This window comes from Microcaecilia unicolor, chromosome 11, assembly GCF_901765095.1.
Source record: "Microcaecilia unicolor chromosome 11, aMicUni1.1, whole genome shotgun sequence".
Classification (NCBI taxonomy): Eukaryota; Metazoa; Chordata; class Amphibia; order Gymnophiona; family Siphonopidae; genus Microcaecilia; species Microcaecilia unicolor.
This window is the reverse complement of record NC_044041.1, coordinates 22,868,405-22,884,826: the sequence shown is the minus strand read 5'-3', so window position 1 is coordinate 22,884,826 and position 16,422 is coordinate 22,868,405. Positions and strand designations below refer to the sequence as shown.

Below are 16,422 nucleotides of genomic sequence, written 5' to 3'. Positions count from 1 at the left end.
GTTATGCGCATAATTCCATCATTTAGGGACCCTTTTACTAAGCCGTGGTAAAAAGTGGCCTGTGGTAGTGTGGGTGCACGTTTTTGGCATGTGCTGGGCCATTTTTTTACCATGGCTGGGAAAAAAGACTTTTTTCAATGGGGGCAGTAAATGTCCGTGCGCTAAAATTAAAAGTAGCGTTCAGCTATTTACTGCCTAAGCCCTTACCGCCACCCATTGACCTAGTGGTAAGGACTCACGCACGACACGTGTGGCACTCATGCAGCGCGCGCCAATGTGGCCATGCTGTCGATTAGCGCCGGGAGCACCACCAGGTAGAAAATAGAAAAATATTTTCTACCGCGGGAAACAGCGCATGCAAACTTTGACATTACCACCAGGTGGGTGCGCTAACCGGGCAGTAGTGTCGATTTGGCATGTGCTAAACATGCAGTAGCCCTATCGCCGCTTTGTTTAAGGGCTCCTTAGAGGGGCATTTTCGAACGGGGATGACCATCTCTAAGGGCGCCCATCTCTAAGGACGGCGCCGCGAAAGGGACGGGGCAACCCGTATTATCGAAACAAGATGGGTGTCCACCTTTCGTTTCAATAATACGATCAGGGACACCCAAATCTCAACATTTAGGTCGTCCTTAGAGATGGTCGTCCCCGGTCTTCGCCGATAATGGAAACCGAGGACGCCCATCTCAAAAACGACCAAATCCAAGGCATTTGGTCGTGGGAGGAGCCAGCATTTGTACTGCACTGGTCCCCCTCACATGCCAGGATACCAACCAGGCACCTTAGGGGGCACTGCAGTGGACTTCAGAAATTGCTCCTAGGTGCATAGCTCCCTTACCTTATGTGCTGAGCCCCCCAAAACCCACTCCCCACAACTGTACACCAATACCATAGCCCTTAGGGATGAAGGGGGGCACCTACATGTGGGTACAGTGGGTTTGTGGTGGGTTTTGAAGGGCTCACATTTACCACCACAAGTGTAACAGGTAGGGAGGGATGGGCCTGGGTCTACCTGCCTGAAGTGCACTGCACCCACTAAAAACTGCTCCAGGGACCTGCATACTGCTGTGATGGAGCTGGGTATGACATCTGAGGCTGGCATAGAGACTGGCAAAAAATGTTTTTAAATTGTTTCTTGGGGGGTGGTAGGGGGTTGGTGACCACTGGGGGAGTAATGGGAGGTCATCCCTGATTCCCTCTGATGGTCATCTGGTCAGTTCGGGCACCTTTTCAAGGCTTGGTCGTGAAAAAAAATGGACCAAGTAAAGTCAACCAAATGCTCCTCAGAGACACCCTCCTTTTTTCCATTATCGGCCAAGGACGCCCATCTCTTAATCACGCCACAGTCCCGCCTTCGGTACGGTGCCGACACGCCCCCGTGAACTTTGGTCGTCCCCATGATGGAAAGCAGTTGAGGACGCCCAAAATCGGCTTTCGATTATGCCGATTTGGGCGACCCTGAGAGAAGGACGCCCATCTCCCGATTTGTGTTGGAAGATGGGCGCCTTTCTCTTTCGAAAATTCCCCTGACAGTCACTAATATTTTTTTATTTTTTATTTATGGAATTATTCAAATAACAAAACGAGCAAAGCCATGAAAATAAAGAAATGTCAATACTGATAATCGTATTGGCGATTACCTAAAACGTAACCAAACATTTTCTCTGGCACTAGTCCTCAATTAAAGGGGGGGGGGGGGGTAGAAAGAAGAATATAATAGTTTTAAACTAAGCGTCACTGCTATGAGAAACAAGAGAGAAGCATTAACCTGTAACTCCATTTAGTGATCCCGGATAGGTTGCCTCACTTTGCCCTTTGCTTCAGGCACTGACATACATTCATTCGTTCATTCTTCTATTTTTCTTCCAGCTACACCAAAAATAAGACCGTGACCAAAGGTGGCCAGCATTTCGTTGAGCTGTGTCTGCAAAAAATCTGCAAGAAAAAAGAAAAATTATCCTATATAATAAAACGCACCTCCAACATTCTGAAGCTGACTGCATGGCTGAGGTATTCCTGCTCTCTGTATCCATCTCCTGAATTGACATCACTTACTTTCGGGTTTGTCACAAGCAGAAGTGACCAACCACACGAGGTTTCTCGGCTTCAGAATGTTGGAGGTGCATTCTATTAAATAGGATTGGTCAGTTCCTTGAAGCACAGCCAGAGCTCAGTGTCCTGCACAGTAACGCTCAGACCCCAGAGAGAGAGGGGAGGGACCTGACACCAGAGAGAGAGAGGAGGGCCTGACACCAGAGAGAGAGAGGGGGGCCTGACACCAGAGAGAGGGAGGGAGGGGGGCCTGACACCATAGAGTGGGGGGGAGGTATCTCTGTCACACACACACACACTCTCTCTCTCTCTCACAGTCAATGTCTTTCTCTCTCACTGTCTCTCACACACTCTGTCTCACACTGTATCACATTCACTCACACACTCTCTTGGTCTCATACACTCAGTCTCACAGAGAGTCTGTGTCTCACGCACACTCTCTCTCTCTCTCTCGCACACACTGTATCTGTGTGAAACACTCTCTCTCTCTCACACTGTGTCTCACATACGCACTTGCACACACTCTCATTCTCACATACACACTCTCTCACAGACACACTCGCACCCAGACTCACTCTCTCTCTCTCTCTCTCACACACACACACACACACTTGCACATTCACTCTCTCACACACAGTCAGTCTCACATACACTCTCTCAAACATACACACTCTGAGGAAAACCTTGCTAGCGCCCGTTTCATTTGTGTCAGAAACAGGCCTTTTTTTTTACTAGTAACCACATAAAATCCAAATTTTCTCCACAGTAGCATTTATATGACGCAGCTCAACGGAACAGCGGTCTTATTTTTGGTTTAGCTGGAAGAAAGAGACTCTACAGCTAAGTGTTTAAAGCTGGTATTTTTGATAAATCTGTTGAGATTTCACAATTTGCACTTAACTCACCAGGGAGGTTTCTTGCCAATGATGATGAAGCCCTGCTCTTTCAGCTAATAGCTGTGAGCTTCTTGAGGCTTTTTCCTCCCTATGTATTATTTTTATTGCTTACTGATGAGAATATAAAGAATCTTTCTATTTATTTTGCTAGGCGTTTTTTTTTATTCTTTTCCTTATTATTTTTCTAGTCTATATCAAAACACGCACTAATGTTGCCATTAATGCACGGCCATTAAAAAATATGATTGCATGAACACTTAGGCTCACCTGTTAATCCTGAGCTAATCAGTTTTCTGTCCTTAGATCTATGATTATCTGGGATTCTTGCTATAAGAGATATTCTTCTCTCTTAAATATCAAACATATAAACGGCGAGTGACCGTACTCACTGCAAATGCGCAGTAGAGACTTCCCTCTCTGTCCCGCCCCTGCGTCAATACGTGATGACGAGGGGGGGGGCGGGACAGAGAGGGAAACTGCGCCGCCGACGTTGCTACCGCTCCCCCCCCCACTCGGAGTCGCCGCCGCCACCCCTCCACCCGGCCCGGGCCCTCTCTTCCCTTCTGAACTTACAGATCCATTCGCCGAACGCAGCAACGCACATCAGCTGAGCTGCAGTGAGCCCTCCCTTCTTTGCCTGTGGCCCCGCCCTCCTGTGACGTAACATCAGCGAGGGCGGGACACACACAGGCAGAGAAGGAAGGGGCAGCTCAGCTGATGTGCGTTGCTGCGTTCGGCGAATGGATCTGTAAGTTCAGAAGTGAAGAGAGGGCCCGGACCAGGTGGAGGGGTGGCGGCGGCGACGACTTTGAGGGGGGGGGAGCGGTGGCGACTTCGCGGGGGGAGGGGAGCGGTGGTGACCGCGGGGGGAGGAAAACCTCTATACCAGCCCGTTTTTACGGGCTCAATGGCTAGTATATATATAAGGGGTTCTCAGTACTTGTAGCAAACACACTTGTTAATATTCGGAGGAAAAGGCCTCGAGAAACCCCCAGACACATGAAAAAGTCTATAGGGAGCTGGACTTCCTCATCATCGGCCAGAAAAACCTCCGTATGGGGTAAAGACTCACTAAATATTTGATGTTAAACTTTAAACTCAGCCAAAAGAAAAATGATGAATAATCTTAGCTTTGTTTGGTAGATCTCTGTGTTTTTCTGTTAACATTGACCGTGATCAACGGCGGCCAGCGTTTCAAATTTACATTTTCTGCTTCAGGATCACCGGACAATCGATCTAAAATAGAAACAAAAAAACCCACTCTCAATTCATATCTTAATACCTTCCAAACTTCTCCTCAAGTGTACTCACCTACGCTCAATTCTGCCGGCAGGAGCAACAGAGACAACCCCCTGGAAAAATGGCGTTTCTTTTAAAACCCAGCTGCTACGTCACACGCTGCTACGTTCCGGAAAAAGTTTTTACCGTAAATCCTTAAACTAAGTGAAAATGTCTTACTACAGATCCTTGAAGTTTCCATTATAAACTTTTTTTCGGCTGAGTTTAAAGTTTAACATCAAAATATTTAGTGAGTCTTTACCCCATACGGAGGTTTTTCTGGCCGATGATGAGGAAGTCCAGCTCCCTAAAGACTTTTTCATGTGTCTGGGGGTTTCTCGAGGCCTTTTCCTCCGAATATTAACAAGTGTGTTTGGTACAACTACTGAGAACCCCTTATATATATATATATATATATACTAGCCGTTGAGCCCGTAAAAATGGGCTAGTAAAGGAAGGGGGGGTTGAAAGGCCCCCCCCCCGGATAGGTTGCCGCTGCCCCCCCCCCCCCCCCCCCCGGAGTCCTCTCCGCCACCCCTCCACCCGGGCCGGGTACCTGGCTTCACTATTCAAACTGCCGGAACGCAGCACACAGCTCATCTGAGTTGCCTTCGGCCTTCCTTCTTCTCTGCGTGTGTTCCGCCCTCTTGTGACGTAACGTCGGCGAGGGCGGGACACAGGCAGGTAAGGAAGGCCAACGGCAGCTCAGATGAGCTGTGTGCTGCGTTCCGGCGGTTTGAATAGTGAAGCCAGGTACCCAGGCCGGGTGGAGGGTGGGTGGCGGCGGCGACTCCGGGTGGGGGGGGGGAGCGGTAGCGGCAACCCTGGGGGGGGGAGCGGTGGTGACGGCGGTTCCCTCACTTGCAGGTGCGCAGGTTCCCTCTCTGTCACGCTCCCGTCATCACATATTGACACGGGGGCGTGACAGAGAGGGTCTCTACTGCGCATTTATGAGTGAGTACGCCTCTTGCCATTTATATGTTTGATTTGACTAAACTAGGTACTTCTCTCTTAAGACAGGGGTTCTCAACCCAGTCCTCGGTACACACCCAGCCAGTCGGGTTTTCAGGATATCCGCAATGAATATGCATGAAGTAAATTTGCATGCACTGCCTCCATTGTATGCACATTTTTCTCATGCATAGTCATTTTGGTTATCCTGAAAACCTGACTGGCTGGGTGTGACCCGAGGACTGGGTTGAGGACCCCTGATCTCAGGGATAGATATTCAGCCTGCAGCAGTCTGTAGTTTTTAAGCCGATTACAGCTGGGGGCTGAATTAGCCCCAGAAATTCAATGTCGCGCCTTGCCCAGGCTCCAACCCTGAATATCCAGGTATGTAGAATTACCCGGAAGTAAACCAGTCAATATTCAGACCAGTGTCCAGTTGGCTGCGTCAGGGGCAGTGGGTCACCAGCTGATTTAACACTCCAAAACAGTGGGGGGGGGGGGGGGGTCAAGAGACTGTTCCCAGAATCTAGCTTTCTATGTTTTAATATCCACACCAACCTGGCTATGCCCCTGAAGCAGCCATTTTTATACTGGCGAAACATGGCCATTTTATGTTAATATCTGGGCGCTTTTAATCTACTAATAAAGACTGTAAGGCCCTTTTACTAAGCCACGTAGGTGCATACGAGCATCAATTTGGAGTTACCACCCAGCTACCGCGTGGCCCGGGCGGTAATTTCATTTTTTAAACACGGCCACTACGCGCACTGGAAAATAATTTTTCATTTTCCTGCGTGCGGCGGAAACCGGGCAGTAATTGTCATTCTACACGCATAGGCGATTACCGCACGGTTACCACGTGAGACCTTACCGCTAAGTCAATGGGTGGCAGTAAGGGCTCAGACCCAAAATGAATGCGCGCCAATTTTTATTTTGCCGCATGTCCATTTTTGGCAAAAATTTTAAAAAGGTCTTTTTTACAGGCACGCTGAAAAATGAATTTGCACGCGCCTAAAACACATGCCTACACTAGCGCAGGCCATTTTTCAGCGCACCTTAGTAAAAAGACCCCTGTGTTTTTTACAAGGTCTGCCTCATTGTTTTATCTTCCACTAGTAAAAAAAAGCCCGTTTCTCATTAAAATGAAACGGGCGCTAGCAAGGTAATCACTTTCTGCCATTAATGTTTTTAAGGGAAGTTCCAGCGTCCCCCCCCCCCTCCCTCCCAATTCCAGGGTCCTCCCTCCCAGTTCCAGGGTCCCCCCTCCCTTCTTCCCAGTTCCATGGTCGTCGTCCCTCCCTCCAAGTTCCAGGGTCGTCGTCCCTCCCTTCCAGTTCCAGGCCCCCTCCCTCCGAATTTTAAAAGTCATCCTGACTTACCTCGTCAGGGTTACGGTGGCCGGCAGCAGTGGTAAAAAGCGTGCAGGCTCGGCACTTACTTCAGTTTTCCCTTCTCTGTCTCTCAGCTCTGTTCCCGCCCTCATTTCCTGTTTCCGCAAGGGCGGGACCAGAGCTGAGAGACAGAGAAGGGAAAACTGAAGTAAGTGCCGAGCCTGCACGCTTTTTACCGCGCGAGGTAAGTCAGGATGACTTTTAAAATTCAGAGGGAGGGGGCCTGTAACTGGAAGGGAGGGAGGGAGGGACGACGACCCTGGAACTGGGAGGGAGGGGGGACCCTGGAATTGGGAGGAAGGGAGGGAGGACCCTGGAACTGGGAGGGAGGGGGGGGACAGACGACGACCCTGGAACTCGGAGGGAGGGAACGAACTTCCAGTGGGTGAATATTATATGCAGCCTTCCCTTCCCTCCGAGGGCGGGGCACTGAGAGCGAGTGCGAGGCCTGTGGTTGGTCCCTTCTCCTTCTGACATCACGTTTCTTTCCCTGGGCTCGTTGGAGGTGCGAATTATTATATTAGAGAGTGGATTTGGCAGATCAACTGCCTTGCTGTTTTTTTGCTAATGTAAGTTAGAAATTATTTTATGTCTTAGTATTTTTATTGGTTTTCAATACAAAGGTAAATCAAGAAATAACAACTATGAAACAAAGAACAATTGTACAAAATTGGTAAGAAATCAAAGGGAAGGAAAGGGGGAGGGGAAGTGGAGAATGCATAACAAAGTACATTTCATGCATAAACCATAGATACCCAAAGAGCAGTGGCTGCCTATATTGTCTTTAATTTTGTGAGAACAGGATATTCTTTACAAACCCTATTAATGTTTTTCTGATTTCTCTTGTAGCTAATCATGATAGTTTTGAGCATGCTTTGGAAGGTAAGTGATTACTGTTTTTGATAGAATCCAAAAGCAATATTGTGAGTCCCGACTAATGGAAGAAGTTTCCTTCTAGGCTGAGGACTGAAAGCAATCAATTACTGTTTGATAGAAAATTAAAAATAATTCTTTTCCCTTCTAACAATTGACTAAGTCTCGCCTTCGCCACACCTCCGCCACGCCCCCTTGAACTTTGGATGTCCTTGCGACGGACTGCAGTTGGAGACGTCCAAAATCGGGTTCCGATTATACCGATTTGGACGTCTCTGGGAGAAGGATGTCCATCTTCCAATTTATGTTGAAAGATGGACGTCCTTCTCTTTTGAAAAGGAGCCTGATAGAGGTCTGTTTACTAAGCCGCACTTGCGTCTTCCACGCAGCATTGCCGAGACAGCCCATTCAGAGTGAAAGGACTGTGCCGGCACTAATGCACAGCCAGCCCACTAACGATGTAGTAAACCCCAGCGATATTTTGATCTCTGTCTTTGTTTATTTAATTTGTATTTTTTTTTAATGCTATATTGTTCATATTCCCCTAGATTCTATATAGTGTGACCGGAGTTCCACATGCAAATCAGGTCATATGTTGATTTGCATGCACTTCTTATCTTAACAAGCCAGTCTGGGCCAATAATTGCCACTTCACTGGCAATTATTGACATTAATTGGAATTAATTAGAATTTATGCGCAGAACTTGCTAAGCGTATTCTGTAAAGTTCTGCGCGTAAATTCTAAGTCACAGAACCAAAAAGGGGGTGTGGCCATGGGCGTGGAATGGGCAGATTGTGGGTGTTTCTAAAATGTGATATAGAATACACCCATTCCCCGCCTAACTTAGTCGGCGGCATTTACACCAAGGTTTACATAGCATAAATACCTACGACTAAATTTAGTCACGTGGATGGGCACTAGGCATAGTCCATAAAACGCACCTAACTTTAGGCGTAGTTTAGAGAATACACCTAGGTGTATTTTTTCCAGCACTGATTTTTACGGCGCTATATATAGAATCTGATCTATTCGTTATAACGAAAAGAGCAACATTATTAGTCTCATTTGCCTTGGAGATGGATCGGGATGCAGTACTGAGACTTTCTTTAAGACATTTGGATTCAGTTTTTTGGGGGTCAAAAATAAGAATATACCCAGACTTATCAAGAGAGACTCAGAAGAGGCGTAAAGCCTTTTTGGCTTTACGCACAAGAACTGTGGCAATAGGAGCTACCTTCCTGTTGAAATTTCCTTGTGTATGTAGAATAGTGTTTCAATCTAAACAGTTTCAATTTTTTGACCCCAAACAGCTAGAGGAATTTCTAATCAGTAGGGAAGAGGTTAATGTAGTGGTTTAATCCCGTATGTACACTGTTTAACAGCCTTGGAGTGAATCACTCGGGACGTGACGCTTCATTATTATAATTTACAATGTATGTTTATTTCCTTTAGATTATATTATTAATCTTACATCTTGGATTGATTTCTTATTCTTGTGGTCGATAACTATTTGAAACTTAAAAAATATTTGCTTGTCTATATAATTTATTTCCAAATTGTGTATTATCATTCATAAATGTGAAATTATGTTTGTTAAAAAGCTTAATAAAGATAAATTTAAAAAATAAAAATAAAAAAAAAAGAATCTGATCTATTAACCTTTAATTTGTTGATAACCACTTAGACATGTAAATTATATATAATATATCAAAGTCAATATAAAACATAAATCATAAATGTGAAAAAAAATCAGAGTTTGAATAAGACTATAGGTAATAAATAGAAATACATCAAAACAAAGAAAAGAAAATAAGATGATACCTTTTTTATGGGACTAACTTAATACATCTTTTGATTAGCTTTCGAAGGTAGCCATTCTTCTTCAGATCAGAAATAATCCACTTTACTCAATAAGACCACCCCACCGCTGCACCAGCCCTTTCCCGCACACTACAGCCCCCACCACCAACCTCAGTTACCACCCCCCTCCCACACACCTTGAGCAAGTGGGCGCTGGTGGTCTACCGGCTTCTTGGGGGGCAGGAAAGAACCCCACTCTTTCCTGACCGCTATCGCGACCCGGCGCTGCTGTGTTTTAAAAATAGCTGCCGAGGCTTAGCGTGATAGTCTTGCGAGTCTCATCCGGCTCACCAGACTGCCGCAGGGAGTCTCAGCAGCCATTTTTAAAACACAGTGGAACTGGTGCAGAGTAGTGGCAGGGGCAAAAAAGAGGGGGATTTTTTCCTGCTCCCAGAGGCCACTAGACCACCAGGGCCCTTCAAGGTAGGACCGGGGAGGGCTGTAATGTGCGGTGGTGGTGGGCAACCAAGCAGAACCTCTGGGCCCCCTAGAGCCTCTGGGCCCTCGGGCACTGCCCGGTTGCCCAAATGGTTAGTCCACCCCTGGCAACTAGGGCAGATGCGTGCACAAATGCAATTTGTTGCCAGTTAACTCCAATGATTTATTGTAAATGCCTCATTAATTAAATGCTCCAGACAGCCCAGAACACTGCTGCCAGATTGATATTCAAGAAAACGAGATATGATAGCGTTACATCTCTTCATCGGATACTTCACTGGCTCCCAATTATGGACCGTATTACCTTCAAGCTTTGTACTCTGGTCCACAAAATAATCTATGGTGAAGCCCCGGATTATATGATTGATTTATTTGATCTTCCAGCGAGGAACAGAAACAGATCATCTCATAATTATATGAATCTTCATTATCCCAGTTGCATTGGTCTTAAATACAAAAACACCTACGCATCTAATTTCTCCTACTTAGGAATGCAGATGTGGAATGCGTTACCGAACTGTGTGAAAACGCTGCATGATCATCGAGACTTTAGGCGCTCTTTAAAGACCTATCTGTTTTGTAGGGCCTACCCTACTGATGCTACTCAATAGACTCTACATTATATTGCCTCAAAGGACCATTTTATTCCTTCTTATTTTGTACCTTATTTTACACATGTACCCCTCCCTTACCTGACCCTATTTCTTATTGACTTGAAAGCCACATTGAGCCTGCTTGTGTGTGGGAAAATGTGGGATACAAATGCTGCAAATAAATAAATAAATAAATAAATTTGCTCGTGCATCTGCCCTGGGTGCCCAAATTTGGTCAACCTATATAGAATCTGTGGGGGAAACCTTAGACCTTCACTTTCAAGAGTGATTTCCCATTGTGTGCCTCTTGCAAAACCTTTCTGACAATAGATCCCAACGTAGGTAATAATTTGAAGATGAGCATGTTTCGCTGATGAGATCACTACTAGGATTATCAATCTTTTTTCCAGTAGCAGAAGCTGCAGCAGAGACAAACCTCGAAAGCGGGAACATGGCATTGGTGATATTCATTCCAGTTCTTATCATCTCTTTGCTGCTTGGGGGAGCTTACATTTACATCACAAGGTACAGCATCATGCTTCATTCATTATTGTCCTCCTGAACTTGGCGGAGCAGGTGGTGGGAAGAGGGGTTGGTGGTTCGGAGGCAAGAATAGGGGAGGGCAGACTTGTATGGTCTGTGCCAGAGCCGGTGATGGGAGGCAGGACAGGTGGTTGGGAGGCGGGAAAAACTGCTGGGCAGACTTGTACAGTCTGGGCCCTGGGAGAGACAGGTGCAAATCAAGGTAAGGTATACACATGAGTTTGTCTTGGGCAGACTGAATGGACCATGCGGGTCTTTTTCTGCCGTCATCTACTATGTTACTATGTATATGTAACTCTTGTTAATAGTAGATTCACCAGTCTCAAAGTCAGCACAGAGCAACTGATGCAAGGTTGCGATAGGTGCCCCATACTTGTCTTTATTACTACTGATGTCTATCCTTGAAATTAATGAGCCATAAATGCCTGGTGTCATTCTACCTCCTGAGCCCTGGAATTAATTTTCTGATGGATTATATGGGAAGAGGACAGAGGGGTGTTTGTAATAAAAATACACAAAAGGTTATGGCATTGCATACATTTAGGATTTGATTCCCTTTCCCATATCTAATGCCTTATTAATTTATTTCTTGTCTCTGTCTCTCTCTCTCTCTCTCTCTCTCCAGATGTAGGTATTATTCCAGTTTACGACTGCCCCTTATGTATTCTCACCCCTACAGCCAGATTACTGTAGAAACAGAATTTGACAATCCAATATACGAGACAGGGGTAAGTGTCCAGCTAAACTCTCCATCTTCACTCTCGTCACTGAAGTATGCCACTAGTAGGGATGAAGAAACCAGACTGCGTAAGGGCTGCATCATACCTAAACCAGGCTAGAGAGACCACAGGGCAAGGCCAGGAAAGGTTAAGAATAGGGAGGAGGAATCTGATGCAAATTGAGGACCAGAAGGGATCAAGGTAATTTGAACTGGTGACACATCAAAATGTAACCACAAGGGTCACCCATTTAACCAGCTTTGATTCCCAACATAAAAAAAACTGGAGGGGGAGGGGAAAGGGGTGAATAGGGGAAGAGGGAAAGGGATAAGGGTGGAGAGGGTTAGGGAGGTTGCAACTGCAGCAGTACCTTTGTCTTTTAAATATTCCCCAAAGGGAGAGGGAAGAGGGCTTTTGGAATGAAAGCCAGTTCTGCTGCAGTGTATTTTTAAAAGCTGCACAAATATATTGGTGTATCTGATCCAACACAACATCATGCTACACATTTAATTCTGATGATTGGCTTATACCATAACAGGACTAGAAGGGGGGAAGGGGCATTCTAAGAGTAAGAAAGAAGGAAAATGTAGGGTCACTGTTTAGTTCACTAGACATTTGTAATTTTATGGACATGTATGAATCTAAGTGTTGAAGTCTGGTTTATATGGGAATGTTGTTGCAATGTGAAATATTATACCCCAATACACATTATTTTTTTTTATACACTGATGACATCAGCTGGAAGATATTTGATTAGCTGACATGGGGTTTAAGACTTTCAGGCAGTAGCATAGGATAATCAGAGTCAAGGCAAGACAGAATACTTACTGCTTCAGACAATAAATCTGATCCATTCTCAGCTGAACTTGATTCTGTCTCTATTCATATCATCCTATATAATAATTCTCACCTCCAATGTTCTATTCATCATGCTGGCTGAGACCATGGCTGCTTTGGAGTTGGTCTGCTAGGCTCCGTAGCTCTCGCTGACGTCACCGTAGCCATTATGCTGTCAACTTCAGAAACTGCGAAAAAAGAAAAAAAAAAGCATGCCTCACGGCTGATCCATGTCCAGTGACCCTCCTCTCTCCCCTGCCCCCCTGCAGCCACCCATGTCCAGCAACCCTCCTCTCCCCATGCCCCCCCTGCAGCCACCCATGTCCAGCGACCCTCCTCTCCCCCTGCCCCCCCTGCAGCCACCCATGTCCAGTGACCCTCCTCTCCCCCTGCCCCCCCTGCAGCCACCCATGTCCAGCAACCCTCCTCTCTCCCCTGCCCCCTCTACCCACCCACCCATGTCCAACGTCCCTCCTCTCCCCCTGCCCCCCCTGCAGCCACCCATGTCCAGCGACCCTCCTCTCCCCCTGCCCTGGCCTTGCCTGTCCGCTGCTGGCGCTGGCCCTTCCCCGCTGCCGGATCGCTGTTCAAAATGGCCGCCAAGACTTACAAGGGCGGCCTCCAAGACTTCAGCAGAAGTCTCGCGAGTCCGCCACTGGAAGTCTCGGCGGCCATTTTGAAGACCGATCCGGCAGCGGGGGAGGGTCAGTGCCAGCAGCGGCCAGGCAAGACCAGGGCAGGGGGTCGCTGGACATGGGTGGCTGCAGGGGGGGCAGGGGGAGAGGAGGGTCGCTGGACATGGGTGGCTGGAGGCAGGGCCGGGGAGAGAGGAGGGTTGCTGGATATGGGTGGCTGCAGGGGAGAGGAGAGTCGCTGGACATGGGTGGCTGCAGGAGGGCAGGGGGAGAGAGGAGGGTCGCTGGACATGGGTGGCTGGAGGGCGGGCAAGGGGAGAGGAGGGATGCTGGACATGGGTGGCTGCAGGGGGGTCTTGGGACCTGTTAGCGGGGGAGGGGATCCTGATACCAGAGAGGTGGGGGTGGAGGGGGTATTGAGACCAGAGAGGTGGGGGTGGAAGGGAGGTCCTGAGAGGGGGGTGGGGGCACACACTCTCTGTCTCTCACATACACACTCTCTGACACACTCTCTGTCTATCACACTCTATCTCTCTGTCTCACACACACTCTCACATACACAAACACTCTGTTTGTCACACACTCTCTCTCTCACAGAAACACACATACACTCTGTCTCTCTCTCTCTCTCTCTCTCTCTCTCATTCTCTCTCTGACACACACACTCCATCTCTCACACACACTCTCTCTCACATACACTCCGAGGAAAACCTTGCTAGCGCCCGTTTCATTTGTGTCAGAAACAGGCCTTTTTTACTAGTTTCTATATGAGTCATTAAATGCTGTCCAAGCCCACAAAATAGGATTCTGCAAAGTGAAATACAATACCTGTTTGCCCCAGTTTGAATGAAAAGATTCAGAGATTCGTATTTATTAAGTAACTCCTAGAACACTTCAACATAACCAACTGTTTGCTTCAAACACTGCTAAAAGCTAAAATTAAAAAAAAAAAAAAAGAAGAAACCAGCAGCCATTATTCCCTAATTCTGTACAGAGCATCATATTAGGTTTCAATTAAGTTTCTGAGCCAAAATAGTAGTTACACAGCTAAACAGGAAATAACGGTAGGCGTATTCTATAACTTCCTGCTTAACCCGCAAGGTGGTGTGGATGTGGGAGGAGCATGAGTGGGTCATGGGCATACCTAACAATTAGAGACCAGCCTTATACAGTACTGTCAGTTACATGTGTAACTGTCAGCATTTAGGAGCAAGTATTCACACCAGCCAGGGGTGGACTGACAGTGCTTGAGGCCTCAGGCAGTAAAGGTCATTGGGCCTCCCCAGCCACTGCCCCACCGCTGCCCCCTCCCACATACTACAGCCCCGCCCCCACCGCTGCAGTTGCTGCCCCACTCCCACGTACTACAGACTTCTGAGACAAAGTGAGCTCTCCCTGATCCTGCCTTGAAGGGCCCTGGTAGTCTAGTAGATTCTTCGGGGGCAAAAGAGAATCCCACTCTTTCTTGCCCGCTATCACTACTGTGCCTGGCTTCCATGTTTTCAAAATGGCTGCCGAGACTTACCATGGTAGTCTTGTGGGTCTCAGAAACTCTCGGCAGCCATTTTGAAAACATGGTGGCGGCGACACCAGGCAGAGTATCTGCAGCAGGCAGGAAAGAATGGGATTCTTTCCTGCCCCCGCAGAGGCCACTAGACCACCAGGGCCCTTCAAGGTAGGGCCATGGAAGGGCTGTAATGTGTGGCAGCGGGCAACCGGGGCAGAGCCTCTCTGGGCCCCATAGAGCCTCTGGCCCTTCGGGCACTGCTTGGTTATCTGAATGGTCAGTCCACCCCTGACATGAGCCATTGATATGACATAAGTGGATGAGCCTAAAGTTACGCAGTATTGCCATCTAACTATATAAATGAGAGGTGACCAACTCACCCGCAAATGCGCAGTAGAGAGCAGCTGTTCTGCGCATGCGCGGCACGTCACAGGTCTCTCCCGATGTCAGCTGATCATAACCGCAACACCTACTACTACTTATCATTTGTAAAGCGCAATACTAAACGTACGCAGCGCTATACAGCGACCCTCCTCTCTCCCCTGCCCCCCTCCAGCCACCCATGTCCAGCGACTCTCCTCTCTCCCCTGCCCCCCTCCAGCAAGCCATGTCCAGTGACCCTCCTCTCCCCCTGCCCCCCACCAGCCACCCAGGTTGTCCAGCGAATTCTTCAGGGCAGGCAGGCAAGAACCCCAGCTTAGAATTAACAATGCCTGTAGCACTCAATGGAGGAAATTATAAGTTCTTTGCTACTCTACCAAAAATCCTTGTTGACCTTTAATCCATAATATCCAAGGGCTTTCAGGTGCAAATGTGAAATTTTCCAGAACTTTCCTGCAAATCTGGTTGCCCAGGAAATTTTGAATATTCATTGCAAACAGCCTAAAACCTAGATGTTTTTGATCTCCCCGGACAACCTTCACTTAAAAGTCTTCTTTTACCTGGCCTCATCTTTGCTATTATATAAACGAAATGAGGTCTCCGTGAAGCAACCAGAAAACCTTTTTTTTTTTGGTGGTGGGGGGTGGGGAAGTATGATTCTTCCTTAGGTAAATTTTACACAGCTTTCCCATTCCCTGAAGGGCTTTACAAGGAAATAGCCCTCTGATCCCTTGGTACTCATTGTGCTCCATGTACCCCTCTTCCAAAAGCCTGTGAATAAGTTCATAAGAAAGAAGTGGGGGAGGGGGAGGAAGAAGACGAGGTGAAGACTCAGCAGCACAAAGATTGTTCATAATATTTTTCTCCCCTTCTTATTACAGGAGACAAGAGAATATGAAGTCTCAATATAAAATCAGCCAAAGGCTCCGGGTGCCGGGTGCCCCAAGATATGGGTTCGGAACATACGGGGACACTCTCAGAAACGAATCCAGAGACAATGTGGAGTTAAATTAAATCCTTAAACTTTCTGTTATCTTTCCTTTTGGCTCTCTGTTGAAGATTTACCTTTCTTTCACTGTATTTGGTACATTTATTATAACATTTCAGATAGGTGTGGTAACCATGTCAGGGCTGTAGGGCAAAGACTTGGAGCAACCTGGATCCAGAAGACACCGGTGAGCAAGAAATGAAGTGCAAGAGAAGCAACACATCAACTCAAATCCTTCAAAATGCCCACATGGATTAGAGCATAAGCTTGTACAAAATATGCTTACTGTACATTAGTGTTACTAAAGTGGAATTTTGCCCAGTCAGAGTCTGTAATCATCATGGCCAATGACTGACTTCCAATGGAATCCTGCAGACTGGTCTTGCTAAGTTCAGAACAATCAACTCAAGAGAAGTCAATATTTTTCCTACTGATCATTTTAGGCAGGAGATGGGGTACGGTACTCCAGTTTTTCTCGT

At 47.1% G+C, this 16,422-nt stretch overlaps 1 protein-coding gene across 1 annotated transcript in view; it reads left to right on the top strand.

Moving 5' to 3' along the window:
* SEZ6L (seizure related 6 homolog like) overlaps nt 1-15,914 on the top strand; it is a 181,633-nt gene extending 165,719 nt beyond the window's left edge. Inside the window, exons 14-17 of the mRNA XM_030218263.1 lie at nt 7,418-7,450; nt 10,747-10,858; nt 11,502-11,604; nt 15,837-15,914. Coding sequence (XP_030074123.1) covers nt 7,418-7,450; nt 10,747-10,858; nt 11,502-11,604; nt 15,837-15,866 — 278 coding nt within the window. The 3' untranslated portion in view covers nt 15,867-15,914. The remainder of the gene's footprint in view (nt 1-7,417; nt 7,451-10,746; nt 10,859-11,501; nt 11,605-15,836) is intronic.
* Nucleotides 15,915-16,422: the final 508 nt, after the last annotated feature.